Raw genomic sequence first — 15,387 nt, 5'->3', positions numbered from 1 at the left:
CGGCGGCTGGCGGGTCGCAGCTGAGTCGACCGAGGGCGCCATCGCGAGCCGCGACAGCGCCCAGGCTTACATGGTGGAGGAGGCTGCGAGCTGGGGTGACGAGAGCGCCTTTTGTTCCAGGAGTGCATAAGCCAACCCACCCACCCCGACAGCTGCCCTCCTTTCCCGCCGCGACTGCCCCAGCCCGGCCCAGCCACCCCCCATCTGCGCCCCATAAGCCCTGCCGATGGAGCAGCCCTGCTACTGCAAAGTTTTCCGCGGGAGCAGCCCCCCACAAACCCCCAAAACCCCAATGACCTGCGAGAGGAACTCCCAGTCGCAGATGTCCCCGATCTGCAGGTCGATGTGCTTCCCGCTGATCTCGCCCCACCTGGAGGGGGGAGAAAGCACCGCAGTCAGCGGCAGCCGCGGAGGGTTTCGCGCGCGAGGGCGGCCCGTGAGGGTGTCTGCCAGAGCAGGCCCAAGCGGCCAGCGGCCCCGCGGGAGCCCCTCGAACACGCCCGCCGGCCCCGCCGCCTCGACCCACGGGACGCGGGCCCGGGGCGCACCGGCGCACGCGGTCGTGGACGGTGGCGATGGGCGTCAGCGTGTCCAGCCCCAGGGTGAGGTCAAACTGGCGGCGGCAGAGGTTGTCCACGATACTGACGGCGTAGCCGCGCGCCGACAGGTGCAGCGCGGTGGCCCAGCCGCAGTAGCCGTCGCCGCCTGCGGCGCGGGGCGCGGGCGGGCGGGCTTGGGCTGGCGTCGCCGCGTGGCGAGGCGGGGCCGGGCGCGGGCCGCGGCGGCGGCAGGCGAGGAGGGTATTGCCCGCGCCCGAGGGGATCGCCATACAGCTAGGGGCAGCTATGACGCCGCGGGATTGACTGCTTGGGCAGCTCGCTGTCTGCCACGCTGTTGGTGCGGTGTTCGCAACTGTCAAATTCGCGGAGCGGTGGCGCCGCAGCGGCCAGCATGGCCAATCCTGCCCCTTTCCCAGCGGCACTGCCGCCGCTGCAGGCTGCCGCACCCACCGATGATCATCACACGGGTGCCGCCGCCGCCGCCGCCATTAGCGCTCGCGCCGGGGGCCGCGGCGGCCTTGTCAGCGGTTGCAGCTGCGGCGGAGACCTTCGCCACCACTTTACGCTCCACACGGGCCGCCACACGACCCGCTGTCTGTAAAAGGTGGGTAGATGCACATATAAGATTGGGGTGGCCAGGGTGGGCAGAAACGCAGCACCCAGGGGGCCGTCATGGGGCCATTGTGACAAGAGCGGCGTGGCGGCGCACGCAGCAAAGCAGCACGGCGCGGCGCCAGGCTCACCCTGGTGACAGACACAGCCCTGGCGACGAAATTGGAGCCTGCGGCAGGGCGGTTGTGAGGGGCCGATCACATATTGAGCGATCACAGGCAGTTCAGGCCTCCTAGCGATCAATGAGCTCCCACCCACCTGAGCTCAGGCGAGCCACGGAGGCCGCCTGGCTCTTCTGGCTTGTAGCGGTGCGACCTGCGAGTGGAAGTGGCGGTCAGATCCTGATTGCAACGAAAGGCCAATTGCCACCGACGGAGCACTCACGGATGGTCTGCATGATGACGATCAATGTGAAGCTATCAAAATGTACGGCGTACAGGGCGCGCTCGGCTGTCAGGGCCACTATTTCCCTCTGCTCCCGCTGTCACCAGGGTGCCAACCAGCATCTCTCACTTTGATGCCCTTGCAGGCGGCCCCGCACATCGTGTTATGATATTAATTGTGCATGCGACTTGAAAGACGATTTGATCAGGCTTTACAACAGATCAACCAATCAACACGGTCTAGGCAGGCAGCCATGAGTACGGGAAGGCTCAAGCCCCAATATAACCGGGTCCGCGCCAGGTGTGATCTAATCGAACAAGGAGACGTTCAGCTGCTGCATGCATGCCGTTCACGCTCGCTGCCACCGCGCAGTTGCTTGCTGCTGCTGCTGCTGCTGCTGCTGCTGCTGCTGCTGCTGCTGCTGCTGCTGCTGCTGCTGCTGCTGCTGCTGCTGCTGCTGCTGCTGCCGCTGTGCGCATCTGGCGCACACCGTGCACGCAAGCCCCTCGTGCCTTGTCCAGCCTTCCTGGCGTGCCCTGCCCCGATGCTGCGCCGCCGCCTCACCGCCGCCCCTGTGCCGCTGCCTGTGCGGCTCTACGCCCCGAATCCCAGCAATGCGCTGCAGGTCACGGGCATATGGGCCAACACGATTGGCCTGGAACAGGGGATGGGCGCCAACACGGCGGTCGAGGAGGCTCTGTATGCGCCAGGCCACAAGCGGGGCAGCCGTAAGGAGAAGCAGCAGCGCGCGCAGGAGCTTATGGCGGCCAGTGAGCGGGTGGCGCTGGATCTGGGGCGCGACCTCGACGTCGACCGCGCTTGCTTCACGCTCCTTGTGTTGGTGGCCTTTTGGCTGGTCGATTGCGGCGATAGCTACCCAGTGTTGGCCGCGCAAGAGCCATGCGGGCGCCGGTGCGGGCGCCATCAGTGGCACCGTCGGTGCTGCGCAGCCGCGCCGACAGACCGCCGCCCGCGACAGCGGCACGACATCTCCCTGTACCCCCCCCCCTCCACGCCAACTGCACCCGCCCCCTGGCCCTGCGCCCGACCCCCTCCAGCTGGCTACCAGCCGGCGGTCACCGACTACGAAGGCCTCAAGGCCCTGGCGAAGGCCTCCACGGGCGGCGGCGCCACCAACCGCGGCGCCTGCAAGGTCTGCGGCGGCCTCGGGCACCTCACGAAGCAGTGCCGCAACCTCGCTGCGGCAGCGGCGGCCGCGGAGGGCAGGGAGGACTCCCTGGCGGCGCGCGGGGCGCTGCCGCTGCTGACCGAGGCGGATGATGCGGACGCGCTGGAGCTGCTATCCAGCGGGGGCGTATCAGGGTCGAGCAGCGGGTCGGACGGCAGCGACAGCGACGGCAGCGGCAAGGTGGGCGGGAGCGGGGGCGGGGCGGGGGCTGAAGAGCAAGGCAGTGCAGGCAGGCTGGCCGGAGGCTGCGCGGCAGGGGCACACGGCCTCAAATATTGTGCAGCCATGATCGATTGTGGTGGATTGCGCTGCCCACAGTCAACGGCTTGGCTACTTTTGTGCCTTAGCCTGCCTCCGACAAAAGTCTGCATCTTGGCGGAAGAACAGGCCCTGCGCACACGGATCCCTTCGCCCTGTGCTGACCAGCTCTTGCCGTGCTTGGCGTCGCCCCAACCCCTCGCCTTGTGCAGAAGCGCAAGCGACACAGCTCCAGCAAAGAGCAGAAGAGCAAGAGGTCCAAGAAGGAGAAGAAAGACAAGCGGGAGAAGAAGGAGAAGAGGCGGAAGGACAAGGACAAGAAGCGGTCGCGCAGGAGCCGATCCCCCTGAGGCGCGCCGGGCCGCGGCAGGGTGCCGACGCCCATGCCTCTTGAGGCGTGGCCGTGTCAATCCTGGCACCCGGCCCTTGTGTTTTGTATACCCCGACTCCGTTCGTTCAGTCAGAGCACGACCCCCTGTCGCAGTCCAGGCTGCACACCTGTTGAAGCGACGCATTTTCTCGCTGTCGTGCCTTATGAGGCCTGATCATCATCATCAAATTTTAAGGCATCGCTGGTCCAGCCGCTGCAAACGTGCGCTCAGGACTGGTAATGAGGTGTTGCACTGTTGTTGACATGTTTATGTGTGTGTGTGTGTGCGTGTGTGTTGGTGTGTGCGGACGTGTGCCTGGCATCCGCAGGGGCCCCTGCTCGCTGCTTGTTGTGTGGCCAGCTCTTTTTCCGCAACGCCCACATGGTTTGTTTGGTTGGGTTCACTCCACTTCGTAATCCGCAAGGCCTGTGCCCCGGAGCTGTGCAGCCCGCTGATCCGAGCAGAGCACGCCATGCTTAGCAGAGCCATCGTATCAGGCGGCTTTACGCAACTCAGCACGGTCTCCAGGCGCGGCACCAGGGCAAAATCGCTCGTCGGCTGTGCTTTCATGCTGAGGGCACTACAAAACGGGTGCATGGACTGGCAGCACAGGTCTGACGATAGGGCTTGATGAGTGGCAGATGCTCTCGCCCTCAGGGGCCTGGCATGCGCCAAACCCCCCGTCAGTACACTGTGTCACCACTCATGCGCTGCACCACATATTGTGCATCCCAAAATCACGGGCTGCCTGGCGGGCGAGCAACAACGCCTATCTCAGAGATGTGTCAACAGTCTGCCTGCCGGCGACGAGATTTGATTATGCAACTGACCCAGCCAAAATCAACTATGCCTCCCACAGTATTTGGATTTGCAGTAGGGGTGTTTGGCCCTGGATCTCACTGAAATCTGATCCGATTTGCAGCAATGTTGCCTCGAATTTGTTTCAGTGCTTGACCAAGCCAGTGATTACCTTGCCTCCCTCTCCGTTCATGCCGTGGGTTGTCCTGGCACAGCAGTTTGCAGCGTTGCATAAGCCCAGCAGTAAAGAGGATGTCCAGCCAGCGGCACGGTGCGGCCTGGGTGGAGGGCGGAGGCAGGTGTGCCACGGCGGGGGTGCTGACTAAAATATTTCAAAGGAGCAAATCTGCATGAAAATCAACCAGGTCAAATCGGCCTCCACCATTGCGACACGGCCCATATGACATGCTTTTCAACTCATTTTGTTTGTTTTCAACATCACGACGCGGGCCTGCACACGATTTGCTCCACACTTGGTCCCGCGCGCACCGGGTCTGCGTCAAGGAGACACCGGCCACGACCGCTGCCTGAGGAATATTCAAGATTTATTTGAGATATGAAACAAGCGAGTTGCGCAGCGCTGGACCAGGTGAGCGTTTGGGCTGCTTGCGCCTACAGTCGCCAGCAGCGCGGCGCTTGTCGTTGTGGATCCTGCGCACAGATGCTTTGAATGCATGCCAACTTGGCCCCGGGTGAAGCGAATGCTGAAAGATTTCTTATCTGACCTACCTCACGCCGATCCGCAGGCTGCAGACATGCTGCTCATGCCAAAGGACCCCGACCCCCAAGCCACAGGGGCCGCTGCCTCGGCGATGCCGCTGCCTTCTGGCGGGGCTGCCGGCAAGCAGGAGGGATCTCCCCTGGACCTTGATCTTTGGCAGGACGACTCTTTCAGGATAGCCTACTACAAGGTTGGTGGCGACGCATAAGGGCGGCATGAAGGGCACCAACTGCTGCGGCGCACGATGTTATGCGAGCGCTGATTCATCATCCGGACTGCCCACAAATATCCGTGAAAGATCACGCTCCCGCTTCCACCTCCAACCCCAGCCCTCAAAACCTCGCCGCCGCCCCTCCCCCCGTATCACTGCGGCGCGCATGCGCAGGTGCTGCCATGTGCGCAGCGCACCTCCCACGACTGGTGAGCGCCAGGGTGGTCCCGGACTGCCTTGATGTGCGTGGTCGCGCCGGCAGCACAGCTCAACGGCCCTTGGCCTGACGCCTCACTAAACCCGATCTGCTGCTCCCGATGTCCCCCCTTCCCCGTGGCCATGTTCAACTGCCCACAACCACGTGCGGCGATGCGAAATTGCAGGAAGGTGTGCCCATATGTCCACCCAGGGGAGAGCGCCCGCCGCCGCTCCCTCGACTCCTTCACGTGAGTCCCCGGCCCCACGCATGCCCGCTCAATTCAAGATCATGCAGTGCCCATGCGCGCCCATGTGCTCCTTGCCATGCCGGATGCCAACATGCGCGCATGTGCCATGCGGCGCTATGGAACGCGGCCATATTCACTGATTGACTGGTCAAACATGCGCATGCTACCCATGTCGCTGTTGGTCCCTGCCAAGCATGCATGTGCATTGACCTACGAGCGCATGCTCAATTACATACATGCATTTTGCACCTGCATGTGCACACACTGTGCATGTGCAATGCGATTGCTTCCCCGTGCGAGCGCGTGCGCACACACACACACACACACACACACACACACACACACATCACACACACTTCACACACACAAACATGCCCATAGATGAGACGTGCACCATCTGCATGCCCCCATCCCCTCCAAAGGTACTGCGCAGAGATGTGCCCCCATACACGCCGCTCCGAGTCCTGCCCACTTGGGGACGCCTGCACCTATGTGAGCGAGGCACCTGTTGCTGGTGCCCAGGGCCTCGCGTCTTTCTTCTTCGGCGCCAATCAAACAGTCCTGTCTCGTCGCAGGCATCTTGGCGCCCAGCATTCAGCCTAACCGCCCTCCTTTGTCGGGGCAAAGCGGGCTCCCCTCCCTCAAATCTCATTGACTTGCATGCGCCACTCTTTCTCCTTCGCAGGCCCACAATGTGTTTGAGGTGTGGCTGCACCCAGACCGCTACAAAACCAAGCCCTGCGCAGACGGTCAGGCCTGCACACGCAAGGTGGGTGGTGGCGTGCACGCGCCTTGATACCAACGGCGGCCTTCCCGCCCTCCTGGCATGTGCGATTGTGCGTCTACTCACACATGCCCCCTTTCACCAGCATCGCACCCTGCCGCATCAGCAAGGCGCTCGTGCCTGCCAAACCGCATGCGACAGTCTTGAGTGACAAATACCAAAGCGCATGCCGCCCCCCTTGACGCCTAACCAACAGGTCTGCTTCTTCGCGCATTCTTCGGCCGACCTCAGACGGCCGCGCGCGCCGCTGTCGATCCGCACAGCGCCCGCCGCCGCCGCCCCGCAGCAGCCGCGGCTGCAGGCGGACGACGGCAGTGACGGCAGCGGCAGTGCCCGTTCCGATTACTCGGCGGCGTGGCCGGGCGCCTGCTGTGCGCCGCGGCGCACTGCGTCAGCTGCAGACATCGGCGGCAGCACCAAGTGGCAGGCTGCCGCCTGCTGCGCCTGCGCGGGGCCGGCGCTGGGCCCCTCGCCCAAGACGGCCCTGCCGCGCTCGCGCCTCGCCGCCTCGTCGAAGCGCGAGCCCGACGAGGGGATGCGCCCGGCTGCGCTCGTAAGCAGCTCCTGCTGCTATGGCGATGGCAATGCTGGCGAGGTCCTGCAGGTGCTGCTGCAGCAGGCGGAGGAGAGCAGCCGCCGCGCAGCTGCCGCGATGGCGGCAGCCATAGAGGCCGAGGCCGCCGCCGACGCGGCCGCGGGGCGGGTGGCGGCGTTCGCAGCGTCCGTCAGTATGGGGCTGCCGCTCGCCGCGTGCGCGGCCGCCAGCGTCCCCGTGTCGTCCCCAATGCCGCTCCTTGCGGCCACACCCGTCTCGGCCCCGCCGCTGGCCCAGGCACCCGTGCAGCTGCCACTGGGCGGCACTGCGCCGCCCATGTGCTCTTACGGTTTGCCCGAGTCAACAGGACACGCGCACGCCCTTGGCGCATTTCCTCTGGCCTCGCCCGCGCAGCTTCCGATCGCGCCCTCGGCGCTGGCCCCCATCGACGCGGCGGCGCAGCTGCCGCTGTGGGCGGCACTGCAGGCGCAGGCTGCGCGACCCTTGCAGCCGCAGGCTGGCGGCGGCGGGGCGCTAGCGGGCTGTGGTGCACCCCTATTTTGGGCGAACGGCGGCATCGTTCTGTGAGGGCCCTTGCACATTCCTGATGCCGGCACCGGCGTTGACCCAGTCCCGCCGCCCTTCCAACGGTTGCGGCTCTGTGCAATGTGTTCCATTCGCTCTTGAGTTCGACGCGGCACTTACCATACATTTGGGATGCGGAGTTGCGAGGCCAGCGGCGGTGCTGGGAGGCGCCACTGCTATGTCCTTGGCCCCTCCGCTGGCGCCGCCTGTTCGGCCCAGCGCCCTCTCCTCGGCAAAACTGCGGCCATTGGGTGGCATTGCCCTGCTCGCCCGTTCCATAACACTGTCAAGTTTTGTCTGATTTTCCACCAGGCCTACTTTATTCTCGTCAGCCCGCGAAGGCCGCACCATGCGCGTGCGCTTGGCACGGTCGGCCTGAAAAACGGCCAACACGCCGACATGTCCCCGCACAGCCGCTGGGCTCGACCCATGCCAGGCATGCGCACGAGAAGGGCGCCCCTTCCAGCAGCTGCCTCAGGAGCCGCGCGGCCCCATGGTTCGTTTCGAGGCGCCGGCATCCACCTTTGTTCCCAGTCCTGCGCAGAGTCGTCTGCTGGCCGGGCTCTCGTTGAGCAACAACGCTACCCCAACAGCCCACGTGGCGTACAGACTACAACCTCGTGGCATAGTGCAGTTGCTTGTTGGTGCCCGGCCCCAGCTGGGCGCGCCAAGAGTGGCCCTGCATCGGCCCGCCGCGTGCACGTGCGCAGGCGGTGCTCCCCTCTGACCGGGGCACACGCGCGTCTCCTGCGACCTTTCGGTCCGCTTCGAAACCGCATTTGCATTGATACCTGCGGCACGGCGCGCACCTTCACTTCGCCGCCGGCCTGCCGCAGGCTTTTGCATGGCTTTTGGTGCTCCGCGGGCGGGCGGGCGCCAGCAGGCGGCGCATCAACGGATACTCCTTGAACTGACGGGCCGCCGAGGACCGCATTTTGCCGTTGCGCGTCGCCCTCCCGCGCGGCCGTCAGCACAGCAGCGCGTTGCACGGCGCCCCGCCGCTTAGCTGTCCGTAGCTGCCCATTCCCTTGCCGTTGCCTCTACGCAAACAAGGGCGCCGCGTGTGCCAATGCGGGCAGAGTTGGAGGCCCAAACAATAAGCTAAAACGAAACACCAACCTCGAAACGCCCAACCTGCCGCTGCCATGCGGGAGCAGGTGCATGCACCCCCAAATACGTCGGGCCTTGCCGCTGGCATCTTGCCCCTGATCGTCCCCGCCCATGCTGACCAATGGGTGCGGGGACAGTTGTCCGCGCGCGTTGCGCTACGATTGCTGACCCCACAGCTGTCGCCGCGCCGCCCGTGGCCCCGCCACTATAATGAATTGCTGTGTGCCCGGCGCCCGACGCGCGAAGGCCCCTAGCACCAGGCTCGAGGGTTGGCTGTTGTGTCACTGTGATGTGATTCGATTTGTGAAGGAAGACCTGCTGCTATCAGCGCCAAACAGAGCACGCCCGGGCGCTTTCGCCCCACGCATATTCGCTGCCGTTGACTGAGCGTGAGCGTGCCAGTTTGCTGTTGGCAAAACTTCTGCAGCCGCCGCTGCTGGCGCCGCAGCAGCGGTGTTGCAGCCCCGCCCACATGCTCTGCAGGATTCCCCATGGGAGCGCGTGTTTCGCCGGCGGTCCTTTCTCGTGCCATAGACAGCGGCGCGCGCGGCACCCAGCGTCCTCTGCGACGCTGCGTCGTCCGGCCACTGCAGCGAGAGGAGGGCACAAGAGCAGCGAGAGAACGTTTCGACACCCCCTCTTTTTGGGGAACCCAAGGATGGGCCGCGCCCGCCGCGCCGGCGAGCCGTTTTCACCCGTCTCCCAACCTGCCAGCCCTGGGCAGGCCCGATGTCCGCCTGTGTGCTGTCGTGCTTAGTCATTGCATTGAAGGTGATGGCGTCTGCTTCCTGTGAGGTTTATAGGCAAATTGGGGCCGCCGGGCAGGGCCAAAGGGCGATCCGGCCCTGTGTGGCCAGGTCACCCTGCCCTTCGTTCTACGCCTTCAACCCTGCTTACCTGATGCAGTGTCGTACTGTGTTGTATACCTGTGAGGTCTCATCCAGGTAATTGTCTGCTGTAATCAAACGACAGTACTGTGCAGCAGGCAGCTCGTCATTGTGCATACCGTACTTGACTCCGAGGTGCTGCCTGGAAGGGACACCGCAGGTGATGTATGTCAGTGCTGCATGTGCGTCTCATGCGGCATTTCGCCATTGCACGCAGTCTCACCGAAGAACTGCTGGAAGATTGCAACCCCGCGTCACACGGACAAACTTATACTTGCTCTCTCAAGATCTCAGATCGCACTTTTGAAAATCGCGCGAACATGAACGCAGCGTCCAAAGGCCTCCTGCGCAAGCTTGATGCAGCAATTGACGAGCACGGAGGCCTCGACGAGTTCAGGCGCCATGCGCTCCAGCACTTGAGTGTCAAGGCGGTCGTGAAGGTGTGCGCACACCGGCAGCAGGCACTGGGGCGTAGTGACAGTGCAATGACCTCCCGGCCGGGGCCCGTGAAAGCTTGCGAATTTTCACGGTGTGCGCCTTCACCTGTCGCGCGCTCAGCGCCTCTTCCCATTGAATCCGCTCGCCGCGGCTGCCGCCGCGTGCACAGGAGAGCCACGGCGCCGCCATCCAGGCGCTCGCCATCAACACGTCGCACCCCGGCTGCCGCAACCTGTTCGCCACGGCAGCCAGCGGTCAGGTGCAGTCCCGCGCTCGCGAGGCGCATCAGCCGGGCATGCCATTCAACCCCGGACGCAACGGCGGACCCCTAACTAAGCGAGCCCTGGCCAATCGTCATCCCCGCGACTCAACATGCATCAACATGAGCTAGCTGGGTTTGACGGAGAGCTCGCACCCTGCGCACCCGCCGATCGGCCGGCCATGCCCACTGGCAACCCGCTGCTGCAGGTCACGATCTACGACGACCAACACATGGGGGACCATCTATCAGTCGTGGTGCAATATGCACCACCCCCAGCCAACGGCAAAGCCACGGTGAGCGCCGCCGGCGCGGGGTCACCCCGCCGCCGGCGGCGCGCTCGCACGCGCGAGGATGCCCTGCTCGTCGCTCCGCCATCGGAGCTGCGACTTGGATTTGCTGGCCACCAGGTCGGTTGGCCGGCCACCCCGCAGACGCGCTTTCCCAGAGTTTGGGGCCGGACCGGCGTCCTCTTGCGCCTTCCCTCGCCCCTCGCCGCAGGAGATGCTCTCGTGCGCGTGGCTTCCAGAGCAACTCGGCCGCTGCGCCGTCCCCGGTGATGCGTGGCTGGTGAGGGTCCCAGACTCTCCCAACCACTCTTGCCCACGCCCATGCCATGCCAGCATCCCTACCACCCCGAGACACGCCTGCCGACGGCGCCTCGACCGCTCGCGCACGCGCCGGTTGCGTCACGGCGCCACAACGTATGCCACGCGAACGCTCACAGCTTACTGCGCCGCCCGGTGCGGTCTGCGTCGCCGTGGCGCAGGCTGTGGGCGGCTCGGACCGATGCATCCACGTCATCAGCGTCGCTGAGGCCGCGGTGGTGCGGCTCCTGCAAGGTGGGACGGGCACCCGGGCCGCCGGCGTGTACTGCGCTGTGCATGCGCCACGCGGCGTCTCCCCAGACACCGCCCGCGCCGTGACTATCCCGCTGGGAGGCCTGCCGGCGAGCGGCACCGGCGCCTTGTCCATCCTGCCAGCGTTGCGCCTTCTGAGCTCAACAGCGACATGTGCTTGCGCTGCCTGCCCGAAATACATACGTAATGCATCCCGAAATGAATTTACACGTACTCCCCACAAATTGCAAGCGCGAACCCCTTCCACCTAACCCGCCTACAACCAACCGACAACCGCCAGGGCACGACTCCGACCCCGTAGACCTCAGCGCCTGCCCCGCCGCGCCGCGCCTGCTGCTCGCCCTCTGCCGCGACGGCGGCGCGCGGCTCTGGGACGTCGGCGCCACGGTGTGCCTCGCCGCGACGCCCAAGGGCGACGCGTTCTGCGCGGTGAGAGGGCGGCTTGAGGGCGGCGGCTGCCGCGGCGCAGTGCACGCACGCGTGCGTGTGCAAACAACATCTCTAGCCCCTGCAGCGCAGCCCATCAGCTCCGCTGCGCAACCTGCACTATGCGTTACTTGTGAGCTTGGATTTTGAAACCCGCAAGGTTGACACGTCGGCCGCGCCTTTCGCCTGCCGTTGCTGCTGGATAATATAATTCAGGCGCTCAGCCCATGCGGCGGCTTCTTCGTGGCAGGCACGCGCAGCGGCAGGCTCCACTGCTGGCGGCCGGTGGAGACCGGGCTGGCAGACGGGTGCGTGGAGGATGCGGCCGGTGGCGGTCTGCAGCAGCCGGAGCAGGCAGTCGGGCGACAGCAGGACGCCCAGCAGCAGCAGCAGCAGCTGCTGCTGCTGCTGCAGCAGCAGGACAAGCAGCAATTGAAACCACAGCAGCAGAAGCAGCCCCAGCAAGCAGAACAAAAGCAGCCGCAGCAGCAGGACGGGCGGCGGCGAGAGGACCAGCGGCAGCCCGCTGGGGCAGAAGCGGGGCGGCGCGCTGGGGAGCAGCGGTCACTGTCGGCCTGGAGGCGCGGCCTGGTTCGGGAACCGATGGAGCTGCCAGGCCTTGGGGGCGTGGCCATTGAGGGCCTCAGATTCTTGGAAGGTGCGAGTCAGATGAGGGGGGGAAGCACCATGCAACTTTCACTGGTGCGCATCACAACTGAGGGAAAGCTTGCGCCGGCGGCCCGTCCTGCGATGTTTGCTGGACGCAGCAAGTGGTGCGCCTCGCGACGCCACGGCTGCTGCCGCCCTCGGTTCCCGGCGGTTGTCAACGTGTGGCGACTCAAATGCCTCATAACCACCGTTTGCGCATGCTCCAGGCGGCCTGCTGCTGGCGCGGTGCGTCGACGGCCGCACGCTCACATATGACTGGGAGAAGCGGGCACTGGTCGCCCACTGGCGCGTGCCAGGCTGCGGCGGCGCGGGCGGCGTGAGCCACCACAGTAGATGCGGCCTCGCCCACACACGCGACGGGCGCATCGTGTGTGCAGGTGAGAGGGGCTCGCCGCGATCACAGAGGCCACGTGTGCCGCCCCGCCCTGACGGCAATGAAAAGTTTTGCCTTGACCCAGTGTCTATGTAGTTGGTACGCAACCGGTACAACATCAAACGCCAGTCTCAACCCTCCATCTGCCCTCTGCCTTGAACCCGCAGGCAACCGCCGGGGGCAGGTGTTTGCGTACGACGCCCGCAGCGGCGCCCAGCTCGCCGCCCTGGAGCCGCACCGCGGAATGGAAGGCGCTGTTCGCGGCTGCGGCGTTTCGGAGGACGGCAGGTGGGTGGGTGGGCCCTCGAGGCGGTTTGCTGGTCCCCGCCGCTGCCAGTGGCCTTGGCTGCGCATCATTCACTTAGTGTGCAACACAGTGGAGGCACATCAAGCGCATCCACTGCCCGCGCTGCTGCTGCCGCCGCCTGCTCTGCTGCGGCTGCCGTCTCTGATGTCGCAGCCTTCGCTGGTCGTGCGGTGCGGGGTCTCACATCAGGACTCCGCACTCCTGCACCCCTCCTGTCTTTGCTGTGCAGGCATGTGCTTGCGGTGCTGGGGGCTGGCTTTCTTGTACGGTACGAGTACCGATGGCCCCGCACAGTAGGGCAGATTTGGAGGAGCGGTATGGCAGGGCAGCAGCAGCAGCAGCAGCAGCAGCAGCAGCAGCAGCAGCAGCAGCAACAGCAGCAGCAGCAGCAGCAGCAGCAGCGACAAGAACAGGCGCTGCAGCAAAATCAGCAGCAGCCGCTGCAGCGGACTGGGCAGGTATGCGCCGCTGCGGAGAGCATAGAGGCAGAACACACATGCGGGTGTGGCTTGCTCAGCAGCTGCTGTGGGGTGTGCGGTGGGTGCGCTGATGCACCAGCTGCAGGCCCGCCGCCGCGTGCTGCGAGCAGCGGCAGCGCGTGCGACAGCGGCGAGGCGGCCGCCATGCAGCTGAACGCGCTGGGTCCTGCATCAGAGCCCCGGCTGGCCAAGCGGCAGAGGGTGTAACAGCAATTGCATGAATTCCGCATACACCACAAGGCTGACAGGGCGCAGCGTGGTTGGTACTGAGGACGCCATCACACATGTGCGTTTGCAGCGATTACTCCCCCAACCGCAGTGTGACACATGCGGCCGAGCATGCAGTTGGAGGGCATGCAGCTGCATCGGGCGATAAGGGGTGCGCTTTGGCGGAATCAGGGGTGCAGACGCATGCGTGGAACTCAGCCCGGCAACAATATAAATACATGAACGGCAGTGCAAACCAAACAGACGCGAGAGTGCAGCAAACGTGACAGAGGACGGGCCACAGAGGAGGCGCAGCAGCTTCATGCGCGCGCCTGGCTGGGCGCCGGGGGAACAGCCGCGGGCGCGTAGCCCGGCGGGGGCGAGTCGAGGGGGTCCAGGCCTGACAGCTGCCTGCGGGTGCGCGCATCAAAAGAGGCAGGGGGTGCGGCGGCATGTGAGCGACCATCGCTACGACGCGCTTGCTCCAGGTGCCGGTTGAGGGGGGGAGTCGGCGAATCGCCGCACCGCCGGGCCGAGTGGATCAGGGCTCCTGAGAAAGAGCACCAGCTGATGCAGCAGCACACGCGCATCAGCCATCACCTGTCAAGGTCGTCGCTGTCTCCCCCAAAGCGCAGCACGCCGCCGCCGCCGCCGCCGCCCGCGCCCGGAGCTACGCCGCGGCCGCCTATGCCCCCGCCGCCGACGGCGCCGCCGCCGCTGCTGTGGTATGGCGGCAGCTGGCCGCCAGGGCCCACCTGGGTGTTGGGGAAGGGCGCACATGCTTTGCTTGTTACATTTACGCCACACTTGCGCTCGTGTTCGAACATGCACACAGCGCGTCTTTTGCACCGCAAACGCACGCTCCCCTTTGCACACAGGTGCGCCACGCAAACCCGCGGAGCCGCGGAGCCCGGCTGGCGGGCGTCGCCCTGCGGTCTCTCCAGTACCCCTCTGTCTCACACACACACACCCATACCCCCCCACACACACACGCAAACACAAATACACTAACTCTCTTTCTCTCTCTCTCACTCACACACACACACACACACACACACACACACACACACACACACACACAAACTCACACACACACTCTCACACTCACCCACACCCACTCACACAACTCACGCACACTCTCACACACTCACTCTCACACACACACACACACACAATCACATACACAATCACACTCACACACACACACGATCACACACACCTGGTACGCCGCCGGCGCGTCCTCAGGCTGCGACCCCGACCGTGCCAAGCCGCCCTCCTTGACCGCGGCCCCGATCTTCCGGCCTGCCCAGCCGATCGAGGCGCTCATGCGCCACCAGCCCTCAGAGAAGGCGACTGACGTCTCGCGCATCGCTGACTGTACCTTTTCATTCTCTGTCGCCTGTGCTGGATGGGATGCGGGATGGGTTAAGCATCTGGTATGGAACAAAGGTGAGCTGCAAGTTTGGGATGGATAAGAAAGAACCAGAGTACGAGGATGGGCGTTCAAGTTCGTCAGCGTGTACGGAAGAGGGGAAACGAGGGTGCGGGGGCGTGAGCGTTGTGCAGGGGGTGGCGGGGAGCATTGTCGCAGAGTGACTGAGCTGTGACAGGGAGAACCTTGGGAGGCTGACGAGGCCGCCAGCCCCACGCCGCAAGGCGCAGCCCCTAGAAGGCGCGCGCGGCAGCGCCTCCACCACGGGCGCTCTCGCCCCGCGCCGCCGCCCCCGCCCCGCCCCCGCCAGCTCCCAGCGGCCACGCGGCGCAGCGGTAAGCAGGACCCCCGCCCTCGAGGCCGTGTGGCCTACCTTGGTGACGACGTCGCTGATCTTCGCCACTGTCGAGGCCGTCGTCTCGCGCGCCGAGGATATCACGCCCGTCTGCCGGTCCCACTCCTGGATCTGTTGCGGAGGGGTCAGGT

At 65.2% G+C, this 15,387-nt stretch overlaps 5 protein-coding genes across 5 annotated transcripts; 3 read left to right on the top strand and 2 right to left on the bottom strand.

Moving 5' to 3' along the window:
• Positions 1-240: 240 nt before the first annotated feature.
• MNEG_1806 (hypothetical protein) lies at positions 241-1,569 on the bottom strand (the record flags this gene model as incomplete). Its single annotated transcript, XM_014049725.1, has 6 exons — positions 241-370; positions 549-705; positions 1,011-1,155; positions 1,304-1,341; positions 1,431-1,487; positions 1,557-1,569. 6 exons carry the CDS (start codon positions 1,567-1,569, stop codon positions 241-243), a joined length of 540 nt encoding a protein of 179 aa, XP_013905179.1.
• A 654-nt stretch (positions 1,570-2,223) lies between these two features.
• MNEG_1805 (hypothetical protein) lies at positions 2,224-3,353 on the top strand (the record flags this gene model as incomplete). Its single annotated transcript, XM_014049724.1, has 3 exons — positions 2,224-2,326; positions 2,615-2,925; positions 3,216-3,353. The coding sequence occupies 3 exons, from the start codon at positions 2,224-2,226 to the stop codon at positions 3,351-3,353; spliced, it is 552 nt and encodes a 183-aa protein (XP_013905178.1).
• A 1,375-nt stretch (positions 3,354-4,728) lies between these two features.
• MNEG_1804 (Zinc finger CCCH domain-containing protein 37) lies at positions 4,729-7,457 on the top strand (the record flags this gene model as incomplete). The annotated part of the gene is made up of 4 exons (XM_014049723.1): positions 4,729-4,761; positions 4,919-5,083; positions 6,236-6,319; positions 6,531-7,457. 4 exons carry the CDS (start codon positions 4,729-4,731, stop codon positions 7,455-7,457), a joined length of 1,209 nt encoding a protein of 402 aa, XP_013905177.1.
• Positions 7,458-9,771: 2,314 nt separating this feature from the next.
• Positions 9,772-13,469, top strand: MNEG_1803 (hypothetical protein; the record flags this gene model as incomplete). Its single annotated transcript, XM_014049722.1, has 11 exons — positions 9,772-9,891; positions 10,059-10,148; positions 10,358-10,558; positions 10,650-10,718; positions 10,876-10,990; positions 11,289-11,437; positions 11,651-12,092; positions 12,310-12,480; positions 12,644-12,764; positions 13,013-13,285; positions 13,373-13,469. 11 exons carry the CDS (start codon positions 9,772-9,774, stop codon positions 13,467-13,469), a joined length of 1,848 nt encoding a protein of 615 aa, XP_013905176.1.
• A 320-nt stretch (positions 13,470-13,789) lies between these two features.
• MNEG_1802 (hypothetical protein) lies at positions 13,790-14,838 on the bottom strand (the record flags this gene model as incomplete). The annotated part of the gene is made up of 3 exons (XM_014049721.1): positions 13,790-13,880; positions 14,070-14,224; positions 14,689-14,838. 3 exons carry the CDS (start codon positions 14,836-14,838, stop codon positions 13,790-13,792), a joined length of 396 nt encoding a protein of 131 aa, XP_013905175.1.
• Between the last annotated feature and the right edge of the window lie 549 nt (positions 14,839-15,387).

This window comes from Monoraphidium neglectum (assembly GCF_000611645.1).
Source record: "Monoraphidium neglectum strain SAG 48.87 unplaced genomic scaffold scaffold00189, whole genome shotgun sequence".
Taxonomy (NCBI): Eukaryota; Viridiplantae; Chlorophyta; class Chlorophyceae; order Sphaeropleales; family Selenastraceae; genus Monoraphidium; species Monoraphidium neglectum.
The sequence above is the reverse complement of the archived record's forward strand: the minus strand, read 5'-3'. Positions and strand labels throughout refer to the sequence as shown.